This window comes from Fringilla coelebs, assembly GCF_963513975.1.
Source record: "Fringilla coelebs genome assembly, contig: SCAFFOLD_371, whole genome shotgun sequence".
Classification (NCBI taxonomy): domain Eukaryota; kingdom Metazoa; phylum Chordata; class Aves; order Passeriformes; family Fringillidae; genus Fringilla; species Fringilla coelebs.
In genome coordinates, this window is record NW_028167341.1 from 1,203 (window position 1) to 26,093 (window position 24,891).

The 24,891-nt window shown below is 53.0% G+C and overlaps 1 protein-coding gene across 1 annotated transcript in view; it reads right to left on the reverse strand.

The window, feature by feature from the left end:
* Window positions 1-1,946: 1,946 nt before the first annotated feature.
* Window positions 1,947-24,891, reverse strand: part of LOC311166006 (uncharacterized protein) — a gene marked incomplete at both ends in the record, with an annotated part of 30,033 nt that continues 7,088 nt past the window's right edge. The window contains 5 exons of the mRNA XM_084227499.1: window positions 1,947-2,111; window positions 5,515-5,543; window positions 5,686-5,838; window positions 8,481-8,552; window positions 9,813-9,884. Coding sequence (XP_084083625.1) covers window positions 1,947-2,111; window positions 5,515-5,543; window positions 5,686-5,838; window positions 8,481-8,552; window positions 9,813-9,884 — 491 coding nt within the window. The remainder of the gene's footprint in view (window positions 2,112-5,514; window positions 5,544-5,685; window positions 5,839-8,480; window positions 8,553-9,812; window positions 9,885-24,891) is intronic.

The window sequence follows — 24,891 nt, forward strand, 5'->3', positions numbered from 1 at the left end:
TCCCATTTCTCTCACTGTTGAGGACACTCTGGGCCTGGAACCTCCCCCCTCATTTTTCCTTTGTTTTTCCCCCATTTTTTCCCATTTTTCCCACCATTATTCCTTTTTATTTTCCACTTTTTCTCATTTTTTCCCCATTTTTTCCCATTTTTTCAATTTTTTCCCCAATTTTTCCCATATTCCCTGTTTTTCTTCCCGTTCCCCTCACCGTTGATGTCGCTCTGGGCCCGGAACCCCCCCCAATTTTCCCCTCATTTTTCCCCCCATTTTTTCCCCATATTTCCCCATTTCCCCCCCATTTTTCCCCATTTCCCCCCATTTTTCCCCAAATTTTCCATTTTTTCAAATTTTCCCAATTTTCCCCATTTCCCCCGTTTTTCCCCCCGTTTCTCTCACCGTTGATGTCGCTCTGGGCCCAGAACCTCCCCCTCATTTTTCCTTTGATTTTCCCCAATTTTCCCCTCATTTTTTCCCCCTTAATTCCCTATTTTTTTCCAATTTTTCCCCATTTTCCCCCCATTATTCCATATTTTCCCCATTTTTCCCATTTCCCCCGTTTTTCCCCCCATTTCTCTCACCGTTGATGTCGCTCTGTGCCCGGAAGCTCCCCCCGAGCTGCTCCCACTCCCACCCCATTTTTCCCCCATTTTTCCCCCATTTTCCCCCATTTTCCCCCAAATTTTTTCCAAATTTTCCATTTTTTCAAATTTTCCCCATTTTTCCCATTTCCCCCGTTTTTCCCCCATTTCCCTCACCGTTGATGTCGCTCTGGGCGCGGAAGCTCCCCCCGAGCTGGTCCCACTCCCACCCCATTTTTCCCCCCATTTTTCCCCCATTTCCCCCATTTTTTCCCCCATTTTTCCCTCCATTTTTTCCCCCAAATTTTCCATTTCTGCAATTTTTCCCATTTCCCCCGTTTTTCCCCCCATTTTTCCCTCACCATTGGTGTCGCTCTGGGCCCGGAAGCTCCCCCCGAGCTGGTCCCACTCCCACCCCATTTTTCCCCCATTTTTCCCCCATTTTCCCCCATTTCTTCTCTGAAATTTTCCATTTTTTCCCCATTTTTCTCATTTTTCCCATTTTTCCCCCCATTTTTCCCATTTTTCCCTCACCGTTGATGTCGCTCTGGACCCAGAACCTCCCCCCAATTTTCCCTTCATTTTTCCCCCATTTTTTCCTCATTTCTCACCCATTTTCCCCCAAATTTTTTCCAAATTTTCCATTTTTTCAAATTATTCCCATTTCCCCCGTTTTTCCCCCTGTTTCTCTCACCGTTGAGGACGTTCTGGGCCCGGAACCTCCCCCCAATTTTCCCTTTATTTTTCCCCCATTTTTTCCCCATTTCTCACCCATTTTCGCCCAAATTTTTTCCAAATTTTCCATTTTTTCAAATTTTTGCCACTTTTCCCATTTTTCCCGTTTTTCCCCCCATTTCCCTCACCGTTGATGTCGCTCTGGGCACGGGAGCTCCCCCTGACCCGTTCCCACTCCCACCCCATTTTCCCCCATTTTCCCCCATTTTTTCCCCATTTTTCCCCCAATTTTTCCCATTTTTCCAATTTTTCCCATTTCTCCCATTTTTCTCCCCATTTTTCCCATTTCTCTCATCATTGATGTCGCTCTGGGCCCGGAACCTCCCCCCAATTTTCCCTTCATTTTCCCCCCATTTTTTCCCCATTTCTCACCCATTTTCCCCCAAATTTTTTCCAAATTTTCCATTTTTCCCATTTCTGCCATTTTTCCCATTTCCCCCGTTTTTCCCCCCATTTCCCTCACCGTTGATGTCGCTCTGTGCCCGGAAGCTCCCCCCGAGCTGCTCCCACTCCCACCCCGTTTTCCCCCCATTTTCCCCCATTTTTCCCCCCATTTTTTCCCATTTTTCCCCCAAATTTTCATTTTTTCCCCATTTTCCCCATTTCCCCCGTTTTTCCCCCCGTTTTTCTCACCGTTGAGGACGCTCTGTGCCCGGAAGCTCCCCCCGAGCTGGTCCCACTCCAGCAGGGCGCAGGCTCCGGCCGCCGGCAGCGCCAGCGCCACCCCCGGGTGTCCCCCGAGCGCGAAGGGCGCGGCCCCGAGGGACGAGAATGGAAGGGACTGGAACGGCCGCAGCTCTGGGGACATGGGGACAGCTTGGGGACATTGGGGACACAGCCAGGGACATTGGGGACAGCTTGGGGACATTGGGGACACAGCCAGTGACAGCCCCAGGGCCACCCCCGGGTGTCCCCCGAGCGCGAAGGGCGCGGCCCCGAGGGACTGGAACGGCAGCGACTGGAACGGCCGCAGCTCTGGGGACATGGGGACATTGGGGACATTGGGGACAGCTTGGGGACATTGGGGACAGCTTGGGGACATTGGGGACAGCTTGGGGACATTGGGGACACCTTGGGGACAGCTTGGGGACATTGGGGACAGCTTGGGGACATTGGGGACATTGGGGACAGCTTGGGGACATTGCGGACACAGCGCCAGCGCCACCCCCGGGTGTCCCCTGAGCGCGAAGGGCGCGGCCTTGAGGGACGAAAACAGCAGGGACTGGAACGGCCGCAGCTCTGGGGACAGTGGGGACAGCTTGGGGACATTGGGGACATTGGGGACAGCTTGGGGACACAGCCAGTGACAGCCCCAGGGCCACCCCCGGGTGTCCCCCGAGCGCGAAGGGCGCGGCCCCGAGGGACGAGAACGGCAGCGACTGGAACGGCCGCAGCTCTGGGGACATGGGGACAGCTTGGGGACATTGGGGACACAGCCAGGGACAGCTTGGGGACATTGGGGACAGCCCCAGGGACATTGGGGACACAGCCCCAGCGCCACCCCCGGGTGTCCCCCGAGCGCAAAGGGCGCGGCCCCGAGGGACTGGAACGGCAGGGACTGGAATGGCCGCAGCTCTGGGGACAGTGGGGACAGCTTGGGGACATTGGGGACATTGGGGACAGCTTGGGGACATTGGGGACACAGCGCCAGCGCCACCCCCGGGTGTCCCCCGAGCGCGAAGGGCGCGGCCCCGAGGGACTGGAACGGCAGGGACTGGAACGGCCGCAGCTCTGGGGACATGGGGACAGCTTGGGGACATTGGGGACATTGGGGACAGCTTGGGGACACAGCCAGGGACAGCCTGGGGACATTGGGGACATTGGGGACACGGCCAGGGACATAGCCAGGGACATTTGGGACAGCTTGGGGACAGCTTGGGGACAGTGGGGACACAGCCAGGGACAGCCCCAGGGACATGGGGACAGCTTGGGGACATTGGGGACAGCCCCAGGGACACGGGGACACAGCCAGGGACAGCTTGGGGACATTGGGGACAGCTTGGGGACAGCCCCAGGGACACGGGGACATTGCCAGGGACATCTCTGGGCACACTGGGGACAGCTTGGGGACATCGTTGGGGACATGGCGACAGCCCCAGGGACATTGGGGAAAGCCTGGGGACATGGGGACAGTCCTGGGGACGGTTTGGGGACATGGGGACAGCCCTGGGGACGGTTTGGGGACATGGGGACAGCCCTGGGGACAGAGCCAGGGACAGTCTGGGGACATGGGGACATTGGGGACACAGCCAGGGACATCCCAGGGACACGGGGACACAGCCAGGGACATTGGGGACATTGGGGACAGTTTGGGGACATTGGGGATGTTGCCGGGGGACACCTCAGGGACACAGGGACAGCCCTGGAGACATTGCTGGGGACATTGGGGACAGCTTGGGGACATTGGGGACAGCTTGGGGACATTGGGGACAGCTTGGGGTCACGGGGACAGCCCCAGGGACAGTTTGGGGACATTGGGGACATTGCTGGGGGACACCTCAGGGACACAGGGACAGCCCTGGGGACATTGCTGGGGACATTGGGGACAGCTTGGGGACACGGGGACAGACCCGGGGACAGTTTGGGGACATTGCTGGGGACACCCCAGGGACACGGGGACAGCTTGGGGACAGCCCCAGGGACATTGGGGACAGCTTGGGGACATTGGGGACAGACCCAGGGACACCCCAGGGACACGGGGACAGCTTGGGGACACTCCCAGTCCCTCCCAGTCCCATTTTAACCCCAAATCCCCATTTTAGCCCCAAACCCCCCGGATTTTCTCCCCCCAGTCCCTCCCAGTACAAACCAGTACAAACCAGTATAACCCAGTCCCTCCCAGTACAAACCAGTACAAACCAGTATAACCCAGTCCCTCCCAGTACAAACCAGTACAAACCAGTATAACCCAGTCCCTCCCAGTACAAACCAGTACAAACCAGTATAACCCAGTCCCATTTCCCCCCCAAAATCCCCATTTCTAACCCCAACCCCCTCAGATTTCCTCTCCCAGTCCCTCCCAGTCCACCCCAGTCCATTCCCAGTCCCTCCCAGTTCATCCCAGTATATCCCAGTATATCCCAGTCCCTCCCAGCCCATTCCCAGTATATCCCAGTCCATCCCAGCCCATTCCCAGTCCCTCCCAGCCCATTCCCAGTCCCTCCCAGTCTATCCCAGTATATCCCAGCCCATTCCCAGTCCCTCCCAGTCCCTCCCAGTCCCTCCCAGTATGTCCCAGTTACCGTGCCGCTGGCACTGCAGCTGCCGCGGGCTGAGCCCATCCCATTCCCAGTATATCCCAGTATATCCCAGTCCCTCCCATTATATCCCAGACCATTCCCAGTATCTCCCAGTCCCTCCCAGTCCCTCCCAGTCCCTCCCAGTCCCTCCCAGTCCCTCCCAGACCCATTCCCAGTCCCTCCCAGTCCCTCCCAGTCCATCCCAGTTACCGTGCCGCTGGCACTGCAGCTGCCGCGGGCTGAGCCCAGCCAATTCCCAGTATATCCCAGTATATCCCAGTCTATCCCAGTCTATCCCAGTCTATCCCAGTCTATCCCAGTCTATCCCAGTCCCTCCCAGTCTCTGCCAGTCGCTCCCAGTCCGTCCCAGTTACCGTGCCGCTGGCACTGCAGGTGCCGCGGGCTGAGACCAGCCCATTCCCAGTATATCCCAGTATATCCCAGTATATCCCAGTCCATTCCCAGCCCATTCCCAGTCCCTCCCAGTCCCTCCCAGCCCATTCCCAGTCCCTCCAAGTCCCTCCCAGTATATCCCAGCCGATTCCCAGTATATCCCAGTATATCCCAGTCCCTCCCAGTCCCTCCCAGTCCCTCCCAGTCCCTCCCAGCCCCATTCCCAGTCCCTCCCAGTCCATCCCAGTCCCTCCCAGTCCCTCCCAGTCCCTCCCAGTCCCTCCCAGTCTATCCCAGTATATCCCAGTATATCCCAGCCCATTCCCAGTCCCTCCCAGTCCCTCCCAGTCCCTCCCAGTCCCTCCCAGTATATCCCAGTATATCCCAGTCCCTCCCAGTTACCGTGCCGCTGGCACTGCAGCCCCATTCCCAGTATATCCCAGTATATCCCAGTATATCCCAGTATATCCCAGTCCCTCCCAGTCCCTCCCAGCCCATTCCCAGTCCCCCCCAGTCCCTCCCAGCCCATTCCCAGTCCCTCCCAGTATATCCCAGTCCGTCCCAGTTACCGTGCCGCTGGCACTGCAGCTGCCGCGGGCTGAGCCCAGCCCATTCCCAGTCCCTCCCAGCCCATTCCCAGTCCCTCCCAGCCCATTCCCAGTCCCTCCCAGCCCATTCCCAGTCCCTCCCAGTCCCTCCCAGTCCCTCCCAGTCCCTCCCAGTTACCGTGCCGCTGGCACTGCAGCTGCCGCGGGCTGAGCGCGGCCAGGGCGGTGCCCAGGTGGGGGAGGGGCGCGCGGCAGCGGCCCTCGGGGGGGGAGGGGCGGGAGCCGAGCCAGGCCAGGAACCAGCGGAGGGCGCAGTCACAGCGGAGGGGGTTCCCGCGGAGGTCACTGGGGACAGGGACACACGGGTGACATCGGGGGACACACAGGGGACAGCCAGGGGACAGCCAGGGGACAGCCAGGGGACACCTGAGTGGCACTAAATGGCAGGTGTCACTCACAGGTGTGTCAGTTCCCGCGGAGGTCACTGGGGACAGGGACACACGGGGACAAGGTGACACCCGGGTGGCATCGGGGGGGCACCCAGGGGACAGCCAGGGGACACCTGAGTGGCACTAAATGGCAGGTGTCACTCACAGGTGTGTCAGTGTCCCCAATGTCACTCACAGGTGTGTCAGTGTCCCCAATGTCACTCACAGGTGTGTCAGTTCCCGCGGAGGTCACTGGGGACACGGGGACATGGGGACACCGGGGTGGCACCCGGGGGACAGCCAGGGGACACCTGAGTGACATTAAATGGCACTAGAGTGGCACTAAATGGCAGGTGTCACTCACAGGTGTGTCAGTTCCCGCAGAGGTCACTGGGGACAGGGACACGGGGACACACGGGTGGCACCCAGGGGACAGCCAGGGGACAGCCAGGGGACAGCCAGGGGACACCACGTGGCACTAGAGTGGCACTAAATGGCAGGTGTCACTCACAGGTGTGTCAGTGTCCCCAGGTGTGTCAGTGTCACTCCCAGGTGTGTCAGTGTCCCCAATGTCCCCAGGTGTGTCACTCACAGGTGTGTCACTGTCACCCCCAGGTGTCACTCACAGGTGTGTCAGTGTCCCCAGGTGTCACTCACAGGTGTGTCACTGTCACCCCCAGGTGTCACTCACAGGTGTGTCAGTGTCCCCAATGTCACTCACAGGTGTGTCAGTGTCCCCAGGTGTCACTCACAGGTGTGTCAGTGTCCCCAATGTCACTCACAGGTGTGTCAGTGTCCCCAGGTGTCACTCACAGGTGTGTCAGTGTCCCCAATGTCACTCACAGGTGTGTCAGTGTCCCCAATGTCACTCACAGGTGTGTCAGTTCCCGCGGAGGTCACTGGGGACGGGGACACGGGGACACCCGGGTGGCATCGGGGGGACACACAGGGGACACCCAGGGGACACCCAGGGGACACCTGAGTGTCACTAAATGGCACTAAATGGCACTAAATGGCAGGTGTCACTCACAGGTGTGTCAGTGTCCCCAATGTCCCCAGGTGTCACTCACAGGTGTGTCAGTGTCCCCAATGTCCCCAGGTGTCACTCACAGGTGTGTCAGTGTCCCCAATGTCACTCACAGGTGTGTCAGTGTCCCCAGGTGTGTCAGTGTCACTCACAGGTGTGTCAGTGTCCCCAGGTGTCCCCAGGTGTCCCCAGGTGTGTCACTCACAGGTGTGTCAGTGTCCCCAGGTGTCCCCAGGTGTCCCCAGGTGTGTCACTCACAGGTGTGTCAGTGTCCCCAGGTGTCCCCAGGTGTCCCCAGGTGTCACTCACAGGTGTGTCAGTGTCCCCAGGTGTCTCCAATGTCCCCAGGTGTCCCCAATGTCCCCAGGTGTGTCACTCACAGGTGTGTCAGTGTCCCCAATGTCCCCAGGTGTCACTCACAGGTGTGTCAGTGTCCCCAGGTGTCCCCAATGTCCCCAGGTGTCACTCACAGGTGTGTCAGTGTCCCCAGGTGTCCCCAATGTCCCCAGGTGTCACTCACAGGTGTGTCAGTGTCCCCAGGTGTGTCACTCACAGATGTGTCAGTGTCCCCAGGTGTCGCCAGGTGTCACTCACAGGTGTGTCAGTGTCCCCAGGTGTCCCCAGGTGTCCCCAGGTGTCACTCACAGGTGTGTCAGTGTCCCCAGGTGTCCCCAGGTGTCACTCACAGGTGTGTCAGTGTCCCCAGGTGTCACTCACAGGTGTGTCAGTGTCACTCACAGGTGTGTCAGTGTCCCCAGGTGTCCCCAGGTGTTACTCACAGGTGTGTCAGTGTCCCCAGGTGTCCCCAGGTGTTACTCACAGGTGTGTCAGTGTCCCCAGGTGTCCCCAGGTGTCCCCAGGTGTCACTCACAGGTGTGTCAGTGTCCCCAGGTGTCCCCAATGTCCCCAGGTGTCACTCACAAGTGTGTCAGTGTCCCCAGGTGTCCCCAATGTCCCCAGGTGTCACTCACAGGTGTGTCAGTGTCCCCAGGTGTCCCCAATGTCCCCAGGTGTCACTCACAGGTGTGTCAGTGTCCCCAGGTGTGTCACTCACAGGTGTGTCAGTGTCCCCAGGTGTCACTCACAGGTGTGTCAGTGTCACTCACAGGTGTGTCACTGTCACTCACAGGTGTGTCAGTGTCCCCAATGTCACTCACAGGTGTGTCAGTGTCACTCACAGGTGTGTCAGTGTCCCCAATGTCCCCAGGTGTCACCCCCAGGTGTCCCCAATGTCCCCAGGTGTCCCCAGGTGTCACTCACAGGTGTGTCAGTGTCCCCAGGTGTCCCCAGGTGTCACTCACAGGTGTGTCAGTGTCCCCAGGTGTGTCACTGTCACCCCCAGGTGTCACTCCCAGGTGTGTCAGTGTCCCCAGGTGTCCCCAGGTGTCACTCACAGGTGTGTCAGTGTCACTCACAGGTGTGTCACTGTCACCCCCAGGTGTCACTCACAGGTGTGTCAGTGTCCCCAGGTGTCCCCAGGTGTGTCACTCACAGGTGTGTCAGTGTCCCCAATGTCCCCAGGTGTCACTCACAGGTGTGTCAGTGTCCCCAGGTCCCTGAAGAGCCCCCTGGGCAGCGACTCCAGGCGGTTGTTGGCCAAACTCCTGCACGGGGACACGGGGGGGACAATGGGGACAGGGAGGGGACAGCAATGGGGACAATGGGGACACTGAGGGGATTGGGGACAGTGGGGACAGCAATGGGGACAGTGGGGACAGCAATGGGGACAGTGAGGGGACATTCATGGGGACAGCAATAGGGACACTGAGGGGACAGTGAGGGGACACTGAGGGGACAGAGGGGACAGCAATGGGGACAGTGGGGACAGCAATGGGGACAGCAATGGGGACAGCAATGGGGACAGCAATGGGGACAATGGGGACACTGAGGGGACAGTGAGGGGACAGTGAGGGGACAGTGGGGACATTAATGGGGACAGTGAGGGGACATTGGGGACACTGGGGGGACATTAATGGGGACAATGGGGACGCTGAGGGGACAATGGGGACATTGGGGACATTAATGGGGACAGTGAGGACATCATTGGGGACAATGGGGACTCTGAGGGGACAGTGAGGGGACAGGGAGGGGACAGGGAGGGGACAGTGGGGACATTGGGGACAGCAATGGGGACACTCAGGGGACAACCAGGGGACATTAATGGGGACACTGAGGGGACAGTGAGGGGGGACAATGTGGACATTGGGGACACTGAGGGGACACTGAGGGGACAGTGAGGGGATTGGGGACAGTGGGGACACTGAGGGGACAATGAGGGCACTGAGGGGACAGTGGGGATACTAAGGGGACAGTGGGGGGCAGCAAGGGGACAGCAATGGGGACACTGAGGGGACACTGAGGGGACAATGGGGACAGCAATGGGGACAATGGGGACAGCAATGGGGACACTGAGGGGGGACAATGTGGACATTGGGGACATTGGGGACAGTGATGGGGACAATGGGGACACTGAGGGGACAGCAATGGGGACAATGGGGACAGTGATGGGACAGGGGGGACACTGGGGGGACAGTGGGGGGGCATTGGGGGACATTAATGGGGACATTGGGGACCGTGAGGGGACAGCTGGGGACATTTGGGGACATTTGGGAACATTTTGGGACATTTTAGGGACATTTTGGGGACATTTAGGGACATTTGGGGACAGGTGGGGACATTTGGGGACATTTGGGGACATTTTGGGACATTCGAGGACATTTTGGGACATTTGGGGACATTCGAGGACATTTGGGGACATTGGGGACATTTTGGGGACATTTTGGGACATTTGGGGACATTTTGGGGCCATTTTGGGGACATTTGGGGACATTTGGGGACACTTGGGGACACTTGGTGACACTCACAGGTAGAGCAGCCCCCGGAGCCCCCGGAGCGAGAGCGGGGAGAGAGAGACGAGCTGGGAATCCTCGATGAACCTGGGACCAGTACGGACCAGTATAAACCAGCATGGACCAGTATGGACCAGTATGGACCGGTACGGACCAGTATGGACCAGTACGGACCAGTATGGACCAGTATGGACCAGTACGGACCAGTATGGACCAGTATGGACCAGTACGGACCAGTACGGACCAGTACGGACCAGTATGGACCAGTACGGACCAGTATGGACCAGTATGGACCAGTATGGACCAGTACGGACCAGTACAGACCAGTATGGACCAGTACGGACCAGTATGGACCAGTACGGACCAGTACGGACCAGTACGGACCAGTACGGACCAGTTAGAGACCAGTATGGACCAGTATAAACCAGTACGGACCAGTACGGACCAGTACGGACCAGTATGGACCAGTATGGACCAGTTAGAGACCAGTATGGACCAGTATAAACCAGTACGGACCAGTACGGACCAGTACGGACCAGTATGGACCAGTACGGACCAGTACGGACCAGTATGGACCAGTACGGACCAGTATGGACCAGTTAGAGACCAGTATGGACCAGTATAAACCAGTATAGACCACTAGGGACCGGTATGGACCAGTACGGACCAGTATGGACCAGTATGGACCAGTAGGGACCAGTATAAACCAGTATGGACCAGTATGGACCAGTACGGACCAGTATGGACCAGTATAAACCAGTACGGACCAGTACGGACCAGTATGGACCAGTTAGAGACCAGTATGGACCGGTATGGACCAGTATGGACCAGTATGGACCAGTATGGATCAGTATGGACCACTATGGACCAGTATGGACCAGTATGGACCAGTACGGACCAGTACGGACCAGTACGGACCAGTATGGACCAGTATGGACCGGTATGGACCAGTATGGACCAGTATGGACCAGTATGGAGCAGTACGGACCAGTACGGACCAGTATGGACCAGTACGGACCAGTACGGACCAGTACGGACCAGTATGGACCAGTATGGACCAGTATGGACCAGTACAGACCAGTATGGACCAGTACGGACCAGTATGGACCAGTATGGACCAGTATGGACCAGTACAGACCAGTATGGACCAGTATGGACCAGTACGGACCAGTACAGACCAGTATGGACCAGTACAGACCAGTACGGACCAGTACGGCCCAGTATGGACCAGTATGGACCAGTATAAACCAGTCCCCATTCCCAGTCCCCCCCAGTCCCTCCCAGTATAACCAGTCCAAACCAGTATAACCAGCTCCATTCCAAGTCCAAACCAGTCCAAACCAGTCCAAACCAGTTCCCTCCCAGTTCATCCCAGTCCTTCCAGTCCCTCACAGTTTGATCCCAGTATGATTCCAGTCCAAACCAGTACAAACCAGTCCAAACCAGTATAACCAGTATAACCAGCCCCATTCCCAGCCCTATTCCCAGTCCATTCCCAGTACAAACCAGTCCAAACCAGTATAACCAGACCCATTCCCAGTACAAACCAGTATAAACCAGTCCCCCCCAGTCCCTCCCAGTACAAACCAGTATAACCAGCCCCATTCCCAGCCCCATTCCCAGTCCAAACCAGTACAAACCAGTACAAACCAGTATCCCCAGCCCCATTCCGAGTCTCTCCCAGTACAAACCAGTACAAACCAGTACATCACTCACAGGTGCTCCAGCAGCCCCAGCCTATTCCCAGTACAAACCAGTCCAAACCAGTATCCCCAGCCCTATTCCCAGTACAAACCAGTCCAAACCAGTATAACCAGACCCATTCCCAGTACAAACCAGTCTAAACCAGTATCCCCAGCCTATTCCCAGTACAAACCAGTCCAAACCAGTATCCCCAGCCCTATTCCCAGTACAAACCAGTCCAAACCAGTATCCCCAGCCCATTCCCAGTACAAACCAGTACAAACCAGTGTAACCAGTCCCTCCCAGTACAAACCAGTACAACCAGTATAACCAGCCCCATTCCCAGTTCAATCCCAGTCCCACCAAGTACAAACCAGTATAACCCCGTCCCCCCCAGTCCCTCCCAGTACAAACCAGTATAACCAGCCCCATTCCCAGCCCTATTCCCAGTCCATTCCCAGTACAAACCAGTACAAACCAGTACAAACCAGTACAAACCAGTACAAACCAGTACAAACCAGTAAAAACCAGTATAACCAGTATAACCAGCCCCACTCCCAGCCCCAGTGCCTCCCAGTTCAATCCCAGTCCAATCCCAGTTCAATCCAAGTTCAATCCCAGTCCCTCCCAGTTCAATCCCAGTTCAATCCCAGTTCAATCCCAGTTCAATCCCAGTTCAATCCCAGTCCAATCCCAGTTCAATCCCAGTCCAATCCCAGTTCAATCCCAGTTCAATCCCAGTCCAATCCCAGTTCAATCCCAGTCCAATCCCAGTCCCTCCCAGTTCAATCCCAGTTCAATCCCAGTTCAATCCCAGTCCCTCCCAGTTCAATCCCAGTTCAATCCCAGTTCAATCCCAGTTCAATCCCAGTCCAATCCCAGTTCAATCCCAGTTCAATCCCAGTTCAATCCCAGTTCAATCCCAGTTCAATCCCAGTCCCTCCCAGTTCAATCCCAGTTCAATCCCAGTCCCTCCCAGTTCAATCCCAGTTCAATCCCAGTTCAATCCCAGTCCAATCCCAGTTCAATCCCAGTTCAATCCCAGTTCAATCCCAGTCCAATCCCAGTTCAATCCCAGTTCAAACCCAGTTCAATCCCAGTTCAATCCCAGTTCAATCCCAGTTCAATCCCAGTTCAATCCCAGTTCAATCCCAGTCCCTCCCAGTTCAATCCCAGTCCCTCCCAGTTCAATCCCAGTTCAATCCCAGTTCAATCCCAGTCCAATCCCAGTTCAATCCCAGTTCAATCCCAGTTCAATCCCAGTCCCTCCCAGTTCAATCCCAGTTCAATCCCAGTTCAATCCCAGTTCAATCCCAGTTCAATCCCAGTCCCTCCCAGTTCAATCCCAGTCCCTCCCAGTTCAATCCCAGTCCCTCCCAGTTCAATCCCAGTTCAATCCCAGTTCAATCCCAGTCCAATCCCAGTTCAATCCCAGTCCAATCCCAGTTCAATCCCAGTTCAATCCCAGTCCAATCCCAGTTCAATCCCAGTCCCTCCCAGTTCAATCCCAGTTCAATCCCAGTTCAATCCCAGTTCAATCCCAGTTCAATCCCAGTTCAATCCCAGTCCAATCCCAGTTCAATCCCAGTTCAATCCCAGTTCAATCCCAGTCCCTCCCAGTTCAATCCCAGTTCAATCCCAGTCCAATCCCAGTTCAATCCCAGTTCAATCCCAGTTCAATCCCAGTTCAATCCCAGTTCAATCCCAGTTCAATCCCAGTTCATCCCAGTTCAATCCCAGTTCAATCCCAGTTCAATCCCAGTCCCTCCCAGTTCAATCCCAGTTCAATCCCAGTTCAATCCCAGTTCAATCCCAGTTCAATCCCAGTCCAATCCCAGTCCCTCCCAGTCCCTCCCAGTTCAATCCCAGTTCAATCCCAGTTCAATCCCAGTTCAATCCCAGTTCAATCCCAGTCCCTCCCAGTCCCTCCCAGTTCAATCCCAGTTCAATCCCAGTTCAATCCCAGTCCAATCCCAGTTCAATCCCAGTTCAATCCCAGTTCAATCCCAGTCCAATCCCAGTTCAATCCCAGTCCAATCCCAGTTCAATCCCAGTTCAGTCCCAGTCCAATCCCAGTCCCTCCCAGTTCAATCCCAGTTCAATCCCAGTTCAATCCCAGTCCAATCCCAGTTCAATCCCAGTTCAATCCCAGTTCAATCCCAGTTCAATCCCAGTTCAATCCCAGTCCAATCCCAGTTCAATCCCAGTTCCATCCCAGTTCAATCCCAGTCCCTCCCAGTTCAATCCCAGTTCAATCCCAGTCCAATCCCAGTTCAATCCCAGTTCAATCCCAGTCCATCCCAGTTCAATCCCAGTTCAATCCCAGTTCAATCCCAGTCCAATCCCAGTTCAATCCCAGTTCAATCCCAGTTCAATCCCAGTTCAATCCCAGTTCAATCCCAGTCCAATCCCAGTTCAATCCCAGTTCAATCCCAGTTCAATCCCAGTTCAATCCCAGTTCAATCACAGTTCAATCCCAGTTCAATCCCAGTTCAATCCCAGTCCCTCCCAGTTCAATCCCAGTTCAATCCCAGTTCAATCCCAGTTCAATCCCAGTTCAATCCCAGTCCCTCCCAGTTCAATCCCAGTTCAATCCCAGTTCAATCCCAGTCCAATCCCAGTTCAATCCCAGTCCAATCCCAGTTCAATTCCAGTTCAATCCCAGTTCAATCCCAGTTCAATCCCAGTTCAATCCCAGTCCATCCCAGTTCAATCCCAGTCCAATCCCAGTTCAATCCCAGTCCAATCCCAGTTCAATCCCAGTTCAATCCCAGTTCAATCCCAGTCCAATCCCAGTTCAATCCCAGTTCCATCCCAGTTCAATCCCAGTCCCTCCCAGTTCAATCCCAGTTCAATCCCAGTCCAATCCCAGTTCAATCCCAGTTCAATCCCAGTTCAATCCCAGTCCAATCCCAGTTCAATCCCAGTCCAATCCCAGTTCAATCCCAGTTCAGTCCCAGTCCAATCCCAGTCCCTCCCAGTTCAATCCCAGTTCAATCCCAGTTCAATCCCAGTCCAATCCCAGTTCAATCCCAGTTCAATCCCAGTTCAATCCCAGTTCAATCCCAGTTCAATCCCAGTCCAATCCCAGTTCAATCCCAGTTCCATCCCAGTTCAATCCCAGTCCCTCCCAGTTCAATCCCAGTTCAATCCCAGTCCAATCCCAGTTCAATCCCAGTCCAATCCCAGTTCAATCCCAGTTCAGTCCCAGTCCAATCCCAGTCCCTCCCAGTTCAATCCCAGTCCAATCCCAGTTCAATCCCAGTTCAATCCCAGTTCAATCACAGTTCAATCCCAGTTCAATCCCAGTTCAATCCCAGTCCCTCCCAGTTCAATCCCAGTTCAATCCCAGTCCAATCCCAGTTCAATCCCAGTCCAATCCCAGTTCAATCCCAGTTCAATCCCAGTTCAATCACAGTTCAATCCCAGTTCAATCCCAGTTCAATCCCAGTCCCTCCCAGTTCAATCCCAGTTCAATCCCAGTTCAATCCCAGTTCAATCCCAGTTCAATCCCAGTCCCTCCCAGTTCAATCCCAGTCCCTCCCAGTTCAATCCCAGTCCCTCCCAGTTCAATCCCAGTTCAATCCCAGTTCAATCCCAGTCCAATCCCAGTTCAATCCCAGTCCAATCCCAGTTCAATCCCAGTTCAATCCCAGTCCAATCCCAGTTCAATCCCAGTTCAATCCCAGTTCAATCCCAGTCCAATCCCAGTTCAATCCCAGTTCAATCCCAGTTCAATCCCAGTCCCTCCCAGTTCAATCCCAGTTCAATCCCAGTCCCTCCCAGTTCAATCCCAGTTCAATCCCAGTTCAATCCCAGTTCAATCCCAGTCCCTCCCAGTTCAATCCCAGTTCAATCCCAGTTCAATCCCAGTTCAATCCCAGTTCAATCCCAGTTCAATCCCAGTCCAATCCCAGTTCAATCCCAGTTCAATCCCAGTTCAATCCCAGTTCAATCCCAGTCCCTCCCAGTTCAATCCCAGTTCAATCCCAGTTCAATCCCAGTTCAATCCCAGTTCAATCCCAGTCCAATCCCAGTCCCTCCCAGTCCCTCCCAGTTCAATCCCAGTTCAATCCCAGTTCAATCCCAGTTCAATCCCAGTTCAATCCCAGTCCCTCCCAGTCCCTCCCAGTTCAATCCCAGTTCAATCCCAGTTCAATCCCAGTCCAATCCCAGTTCAATCCCAGTTCAATCCCAGTTCAATCCCAGTCCAATCCCAGTTCAATCCCAGTCCAATCCCAGTTCAATCCCAGTTCAGTCCCAGTCCAATCCCAGTCCCTCCCAGTTCAATCCCAGTTCAATCCCAGTTCAATCCCAGTCCAATCCCAGTTCAATCCCAGTTCAATCCCAGTTCAATCCCAGTTCAATCCCAGTTCAATCCCAGTCCAATCCCAGTTCAATCCCAGTTCAATCCCAGTTCAATCCCAGTTCAATCCCAATTCAATCCCAGTTCAATCCCAGTCCCTCCCAGTCCAATCCCAGTTCAATCCCAGTTCAATCCCAGTTCAATCCCAGTTCAATCCCAGTCCCTCCCAGTTCAATCCCAGTTCAATCCCAGTTCAATCCCAGTTCAATCCCAGTCCCTCCCAGTCCAATCCCAGTTAAATCCCAGTTCAATCCCAGTCCCTCCCAGTTCAATCCCAGTTCAATCCCAGTTCAATCCCAGTTCAATCCCAGTTCAATCCCAGTTCAATCCCAGTCCAATCCCAGTTCAATCCCAGTTCAATCCCAGTTCAATCCCAGTCCCTCCCAGTTCAATCCCAGTTCAATCCCAGTCCCTCCCAGTTCAATCCCAGTTCAATCCCAGTTCAATCCCAGTTCAATCCCAGTCCCTCCCAGTTCAATCCCAGTTCAATCCCAGTCCCTCCCAGTTCAATCCCAGTTCAATCCCAGTTCAATCCCAGTTCAATCCCAGTTCAATCCCAGTCCCTCCCAGTTCAATCCCAGTTCAATCCCAGTTCAATCCCAGTTCAATCCCAGTCCCTCCCAGTTCAATCCCAGTTCAATCCCGGTCCCTCCCAGTTCCCTCCCAGTTCAATCCCAGTTCAATCCCAGTTCAATCCCAGTCCAATCCCAGTTCAATCCCAGTTCAATCCCAGTCCCTCCCAGTTCAATCCCAGTTCAATCCCAGTCCCTCCCAGTTCAATCCCAGTTCCATCCCAGTTCAATCCCAGTCCCTCCCAGTTCAATCCCAGTTCAATCCCAGTCCAATCCCAGTTCAATCCCAGTTCAATCCCAGTTCAATCCCAGTTCAATCCCAGTTCAATCCCAGTTCAATCCCAGTCCAATCCCAGTTCAATCCCAGTCCAATCCCAGTTCAATCCCAGTTCAATCCCAGTTCAATCCCAGTTCAATCCCAGTTCAATCCCAGTTCAATCCCAGTCCAATCCCAGTTCAATCCCAGTCCAATCCCAGTTCAATCCCAGTCCAATCCCAGTTCAATCCCAGTCCAATCCCAGTTCAATCCCAGTTCAATCCCAGTTCAATCCCAGTTCAATCCCAGTCCAATCCCAGTTCAATCCCAGTCCCTCCCAGTTCCCTCCCAGTTCAATCCCAGTTCAATCCCAGTTCAATCCCAGTTCAATCCCAGTCCCTCCCAGTTCAATCCCAGTTCAATCCCAGTCCCTCCCAGTTCAATCCCAGTTCAATCCCAGTTCAATCCCAGTTCAATCCCAGTTCAATCCCAGTCCAATCCCAGTTCAATTCCAGTTCAATCCCAGTCCAATCCCAGTTCAATCCCAGTTCAATCCCAGTTCAATCCCAGTCCCTCCCAGTTCAATCCCAGTCCCTCCCAGTTCAGTCCCAGTTCAATCCCAGTCCCTCCCAGTTCAATCCCAGTTCAATCCCAGTCCCTCCCAGTTCAATCCCAGTTCAATCCCAGTTCAATCCCAGTTCAATCCCAGTTCAATCCCAGTCCAATCCCAGTTCAATCCCAGTTCAATCCCAGTTCAATCCCAGTTCAATCCCAGTCCCTCCCAGTTCAATCCCAGTTCAATCCCAGTTCAATCCCAGTTCAATCCCAGTTCAATCCCAGTCCAATCCCAGTTCAATCCCAGTTCAATCCCAGTTCAATCCCAGTCCCTCCCAGTTCAATCCCAGTTCAATCCCAGTTCAATCCCAGTTCAATCCCAGTTCAATCCCAGTTCAATCCCAGTTCAATCCCAGTCCAATCCCAGTTCAATCCCAGTTCAATCCCAGTTCAATCCCAGTTCAATCCCAGTTCAATCCCAGTTCCATCCCAGTTCAATCCCAGTCCCTCCCAGTTCAATCCCAGTCCATCCCAGTTCAATCCCAGTTCAATCCCAGTTCAATCCCAGTTCAATCCCAGTTCAATCCCAGTTCAATCCCAGTTCAATCCCAGTTCAATCCCAGTCCAATCCCAGTTCAATCCCAGTTCAATCCCAGTTCAATCCCAGTTCAATCCCAGTCCAATCCCAGTTCAATCCCAGTTCAATCCCAGTCCATCCCAGTTCAATCCCAGTTCAATCCCAGTTCCATCCCAGTTCAATCCCAGTCCCTCCCAGTTCAATCCCAGTTCAATCCCAGTTCAATCCCAGTTCCATCCCAGTCCAATCCCAGTTCAATCCCAGTTCAATCCCAGTCCCTCCCAGTCCAATCCCAGTTCAATTCCAGTTCAATCCCAGTTCAATCCCAGTTCAATCCCAGTTCAATCCCAGTTCAATCCCAGTTCAATCCCAGTTCAATCCCAGTCCAATCCCAGTTCAATCCCAGTCCAATCCCAGTCCAATCCCAGTTCAATCCCAGTTCAATCCCAGTTCAATCCCAGTTCAATCCCAGTCCAATCCCAGTTCAATCCCAGTTCAATCCCAGTTCAATCCCAGTTCAATCCCAGTTCAATCCCAGTTCAATCCCAGTCCAATCCCAGTTCAATCCCAGTTCAATCCCAGTTCAATCCCAGTTCAATCCCAGTTCCATCCCAGTTCAATCCCAGTCCCTCCCAGTTCAATCCCAGTCCATCCCAGTTCAATCCCAGTCCAATCCCAGTTCAATCCCAGTTCAATCCCAGTTCAATCCCAGTTCAATCCCAGTTCAATCCCAGTTCAATCCCAGTCCAATCCCAGTTCAATCCCAGTTCAATCCCAGTCCCTCCCAGTTCAATCCCAGTTCAATCCCAGTTCAATCCCAGTCCAATCCCAGTTCAATCCCAGTCCCTCCCAGTTCCCTCCCAGTTCAATCCCAGTTCAATCCCAGTTCAATCCCAGTTCAATCCCAGTTCAATCCCAGTTCAATCCCAGTCCCTCCCAGTTCAATCCCAGTCCCTCCCAGTTCATCCCAGTCCAATCCCAGTTCAATCCCAGTTCAATCCCAGTCCAATCCCAGTTCAATCCCAGTTCAATCCCAGTTCAATCCCAGTTCAATCCCAGTTCAATCCCAGTTCAATCCCAGTCCCTCCCAGTTCAATCCCAGTTCAATCCCAGTCCAATCCCAGTTCAATCCCAGTTCAATCCCAGTCCAATCCCAGTTCAATCCCAGTTCAATCCCAGTTCAATCCCAGTTCAATCCCAGTCCAATCCCAGTTCAATCCCAGTTCAATCCCAGTTCAATCCCAGTTCAATCCCAGTTCAATCCCAGTCCAATCCCAGTTCAATCCCAGTTCAATCCCAGTTCAATCCCAGTTCAATCCCAGTTCAATCCCAGTTCAATCCCAGTCCCTCCCAGTTCAATCCCAGTTCAATCCCAGTCCAATCCCAGTTCAATCCCAGTTCAATCCCAGTCCAATCCCAGTTCAATCCCAGTTCAATCCCAGTTCAATCCCAGTTCAATCCCAGTCCCTCCCAGTCCCTCCCAGTTCAATCCCAGTTCAATCCCAGTTCAATCCCAGTTCAATCCCAGTTCAATCCCAGTTCAATCCCAGTTCAATCCCAGTTCAATCCCAGTCCAATCCCAGTTCAATCCCAGTTCAATCCCAGTTCAATCCCAGTTCAATCCCAGTTCAATCCCAGTTCCATCCCAGTTCAATCCCAGTCCCTCCCAGTTCAATCCCAGTCCATCCCAGTTCAATCCCAGTTCAATCCCAGTTCAATCCCAGTTCAATCCCAGTTCAATCCCAGTTCAATCCCAGTTCAATCCCAGTTCAATTCCAATTCAATCCCAGTTCAATCCCAGTTCAATCCCAGTTCAATCCCAGTTCAATCCCAGTCCAATCCCAGTTCAATCCCAGTTCAATCCCAGTTCAATCCCAGTCCCTCCCAGTTCAATCCCAGTTCAATCCCGGTCCCTCCCAGTTCCCTCCCAGTTCAATCCCAGTTCAATCCCAGTTCAATCCCAGTCCAATCCCAGTTCAATCCCAGTTCAATCCCAGTTCAATCCCAGTTCAATCCCAGTTCAATCCCAGTCCCTCCCAGTTCCCTCCCAGTTCAATCCCAGTTCAATCCCAGTCCAATCCCAGTTCAATCCCAGTTCAATCCCAGTCCAATCCCAGTTCAATCCCAGTCCAATCCCAGTTCAATCCCAGTTCAATCCCAGTTCAATCCCAGTTCAATCCCAGTCCAATCCCAGTTCAATCCCAGTCCAATCCCAGTCCCTCCCAGTTCAATCCCAGTCCAATCCCAGTCCAATCCCAGTTCAATCCCAGTCCCTCCCAGTTCAATCCCAGTTCAATCCCAGTTCAATCCCAGTTCAATCCCAGTTCAATCCCAGTTCAATCCCAGTTCAATCCCAGTTCAATCCCAGTTCAATCCCAGTCCAATCCCAGTCCCTCCCAGTTCAATCCCAGTTCAATCCCAGTTCAATCCCAGTTCAATCCCAGTTCAATCCCAGTTCAATCCCAGTTCAATCCCAGTTCAATCCCAGTCCAATCCCAGTTCAATCCCAGTCCCTCCCAGTTCAATCCCAGTTCAATCCCAGTTCAATCCCAGTTCAATCCCAATTCAATCCCAGTCCCTCCCAGTCCCTCCCAGTCCAATCCCAGTTCAATCCCAGTTCAATCCCAGTCCCTCCCAGTTCCCTCCGAGTTCAATCCCAGTCCCTCCCAGTTCAATCCCAGTTAAATCCCAGTTCCTCCCAGTTCAATCCCAGTTCAGTCCCAGTTCAATCCCAGTCCCTCCCAGTTCAGTCCCAGTTCAATCCCAGTCCCTCCCAGTTCAATCCCAGTTCAATCCCAGTCCCTCCCAGTTCAATCCCAGTTCAATCCCAGTTCAATCCCAGTCCCCCCCAGTTCAATCCCAGTTCAATCCCAGTCCCTCCCAGTTCAATCCCAGTTCAATCCCAGTTCAATCCCAGTTCAAACCAGTACAAACCAGTACAAACCAGTACAAACCAGTATAACCAGTATCACTCACAGGTACTCCAGCGCTCCCAGTCCCATTCCCAGTCCCTCCCAGTCCCTCCCAGTACAAACCAGTACAAACCAGTACAAACCAGTACAAACCAGTATAACCAGTATAACACTCACAGGTACTCCAGTGCTCCCAGTCCCATTCCCAGTACAAACCAGTACAAACCAGTATAACCAGTATAACACTCACAGGTACTCCAGCGCTCCCAGTCCCATTCCCAGTACAAACCAGTACAAACCAGTACAAACCAGTATAAAAAGTATAACCAGTATAACACTCACAGGTACTCCAGTGCTCCCAGTCCCATTCCCAGTACAAACCAGTACAAACCAGTACAAACCAGTATAACCAGTATCACTCACAGGTACTCCAGTGCTCCCAGTCCCATTCCCAGTCCCTCCCAGTACAAACCAGTATAACCAGTATAACCAGTATCACTCACAGGTACTCCAGCGCTCCCAGTCCCATTCCCAGTACAAACCAGTACAAACCAGTACAAACCAGTAAAACCAGTATAACACTCACAGGTACTCCAGTGCTCCCAGTCCCATTCCCAGTACAAACCAGTATAACCAGTATAACCAGTATCACTCACAGGTACTCCAGCGCTCCCAGTCCCATTCCCAGTACAAACCAGTACAAACCAGTATAACCAGTATAACACTCACAGGTACTCCAGCGCTCCCAGTCCCATTCCCAGTACAAACCAGTACAAACCAGTATAACCAGTATAACACTCACAGGTACTCCAGTGCTCCCAGTCCCATTCCCAGTACAAACCAGTACAAACCAGTATAACCAGTATAACACTCACAGGTACTCCAGTGCTCCCAGTCCCATTCCCAGTACAAACCAGTACAAACCAGTATAACCAGTATAACACTCACAGGTACTCCAGTGCTCCCAGTCCCATTCCCAGTACAAACCAGTACAAACCAGTATAACCAGTATAACACTCACAGGTACTCCAGTGCTCCCAGTGACATTCCCAGTACAAACCAGTACAAACCAGTACAAACCAGTACAAACCAGTATAACCAGTATAACCAGTATAACACTCACAGGTACTCCAGCGCTCCCAGTCCCATTCCCAGTACAAACCAGTACAAACCAGTATAACCAGTATAACACTCACAGGTACTCCAGTGCTCCCAGTCCCATTCCCAGTACAAACCAGTACAAACCAGTACAAACCAGTACAAACCAGTACAAACCAGTATAACCAGTATCACTCACAGGTACTCCAGTGCTCCCAGTCCCATTCCCAGTACAAACCAGTACAAACCAGTACAAACCAGTACAAACCAGTATAACCAGTATAACACTCACAGGTACTCCAGTGCTCCCAGTCCCATTCCCAGTACAAACCAGTACAAACCAGTATAACCAGTATCACTCACAGGTACTCCAGTGCTCCCAGTCCCATTCCCAGTACAAACCAGTATAACCAGTATCACTCACAGGTACTCCAGCGCTCCCAGACCCATTCCCAGTACAAACCAGTACAACCAGTAAAAACCAGTATAACCAGTATCACTCACAGGTACTCCAGTGCTCCCAGACCCATTCCCAGTACAAACCAGTACAAACCAGTACAAACCAGTACAAACCAGTATAACCAGTATCACTCACAGGTACTCCAGTGCTCCCAGTCCCATTCCCAGTACAAACCAGTACAAACCAGTACAAACCAGTACAAACCAGTATAACCAGTATCACTCACAGGTACTCCAGTGCTCCCAGTCCCATTCCCAGTACAAACCAGTACAAACCAGTACAAACCAGTATAACCAGTATAACACTCACAGGTACTCCAGTGCTCCCAGTCCCATTCCCAGTACAAACCAGTACAAACCAGTATAACCAGTATAACACTCACAGGTACTCCAGTGCTCCCAGTCCCATTCCCAGTACAAACCAGTACAAACCAGTATAACCAGTATAACACTCACAGGTACTCCAGCGCTCCCAGTCCCATTCCCAGTACAAACCAGTACAAACCAGTATAACCAGTATAACACTCACAGGTACTCCAGTGCTCCCAGTCCCATTCCCAGTACAAACCAGTACAAACCAGTCCAAACCAGTATAACCAGTATAACCAGTATAACACTCACAGGTACTCCAGTGCTCCCAGTCCCATTCCCAGTACAAACCAGTACAAACCAGTATAACCAGTATCACTCACAGGTACTCCAGTGCTCCCAGTCCCATTCCCAGTACAAACCAGTACAAACCAGTACAAACCAGTATAACCAGTATCACTCACAGGTACTCCAGTGCTCCCAGTCCCATTCCCAGTCCCTCCCAGTACAAACCAGTACAAACCAGTACAAACCAGTATAACCAGTATAACACTCACAGGTACTCCAGTGCTCCCAGTCCATTCCCAGTACAAACCAGTACAAACCAGTACAAACCAGTACAAACCAGTATAACCAGTATCACTCACAGGTACTCCAGTGCTCCCAGCCCCATTCCCAGTACAAACCAGTACAAACCAGTACAAACCAGTATAACCAGTATCACTCACAGGTACTCCAGTGCTCCCAGTCCCATTCCCAGTACAAACCAGTACAAACCAGTATAACCAGTATCACTCACAGGTACTCCAGTGCTCCCAGTCCCATTCCCAGTCCCTCCCAGTACAAACCAGTACAAACCAGTACAAACCAGTACAAACCAGTACAAACCAGTATAACCAGTATCACTCACAGGTACTCCAGTGCTCCCAGTCCCATTCCCAGTACAAACCAGTACAAACCAGTACAAACCAGTACAAACCAGTATAACCAGTATAACACTCACAGGTACTCCAGTGCTCCCAGTCCCATTCCCAGTACAAACCAGTACAAACCAGTATAACCAGTATAACACTCACAGGTACTCCAGTGCTCCCAGTCCCATTCCCAGTACAAACCAGTACAAACCAGTATAACCAGTATAACGCTCACAGGTACTCCAGTGCTCCCAGTCCCATTCCCAGTACAAACCAGTACAAACCAGTACAAACCAGTACAAACCAGTACAAACCAGTATAACCAGTATCACTCACAGGTACTCCAGTGCTCCCAGTCCCATTCCCAGTACAAACCAGTACAAACCAGTACAAACCAGTATAACCAGTATAACACTCACAGGTACTCCAGTGCTCCCAGTCCCATTCCCAGTACAAACCAGTACAAACCAGTATAACCAGTATCACTCACAGGTACTCCAGTGCTCCCAGTCCCATTCCCAGTACAAACCAGTACAAAACAGTACAAACCAGTACAAACCAGTACAAACCAGTATAACCAGTATCACTCACAGGTACTCCAGTGCTCCCAGTCCCATTCCCAGTACAAACCAGTACAAACCAGTACAAACCAGTACAAACCAGTACAAACCAGTATAACCAGTATCACTCACAGGTACTCCAGTGCTCCCAGTCCCATTCCCAGTACAAACCAGTACAAACCAGTATAACCAGTATAACACTCACAGGGACTCCAGTGCTCCCAGTCCCATTCCCAGTCCCATTCCCAGTACAAACCAGTACAAACCAGTATAACCAGTATAAAACTCACAGGTACTCCAGTGCTCCCAGTCCCATTCCCAGTACAAACCAGTACAAACCAGTATAACCAGTATAACACTCACAGGTACTCCAGCGCTCCCAGTCCCATTCCCAGTACAAACCAGTACAAACCAGTACAAACCAGTATAACCAGTATAACACTCACAGGTACTCCAGCGCTCCCAGTCCCATTCCCAGTACAAACCAGTACAAACCAGTACAAACCAGTATAACCAGTATAACACTCACAGGTACTCCAGTGCTCCCAGTCCCATTCCCAGTACAAACCAGTACAAACCAGTACAAACCAGTATAACCAGTATAACACTCACAGGTACTCCAGTGCTCCCAGTCCCATTCCCAGTACAAACCAGTACAAACCAGTACAAACCAGTATAACCAGTATAACACTCACAGGTACTCCAGCGCTCCCAGTCCCATTCCCAGTACAAACCAGTACAAACCAGTACAAACCAGTATAACCAGTATAACACTCACAGGTACTCCAGTGCTCCCAGTCCCATTCCCAGTACAAACCAGTACAAACCAGTAT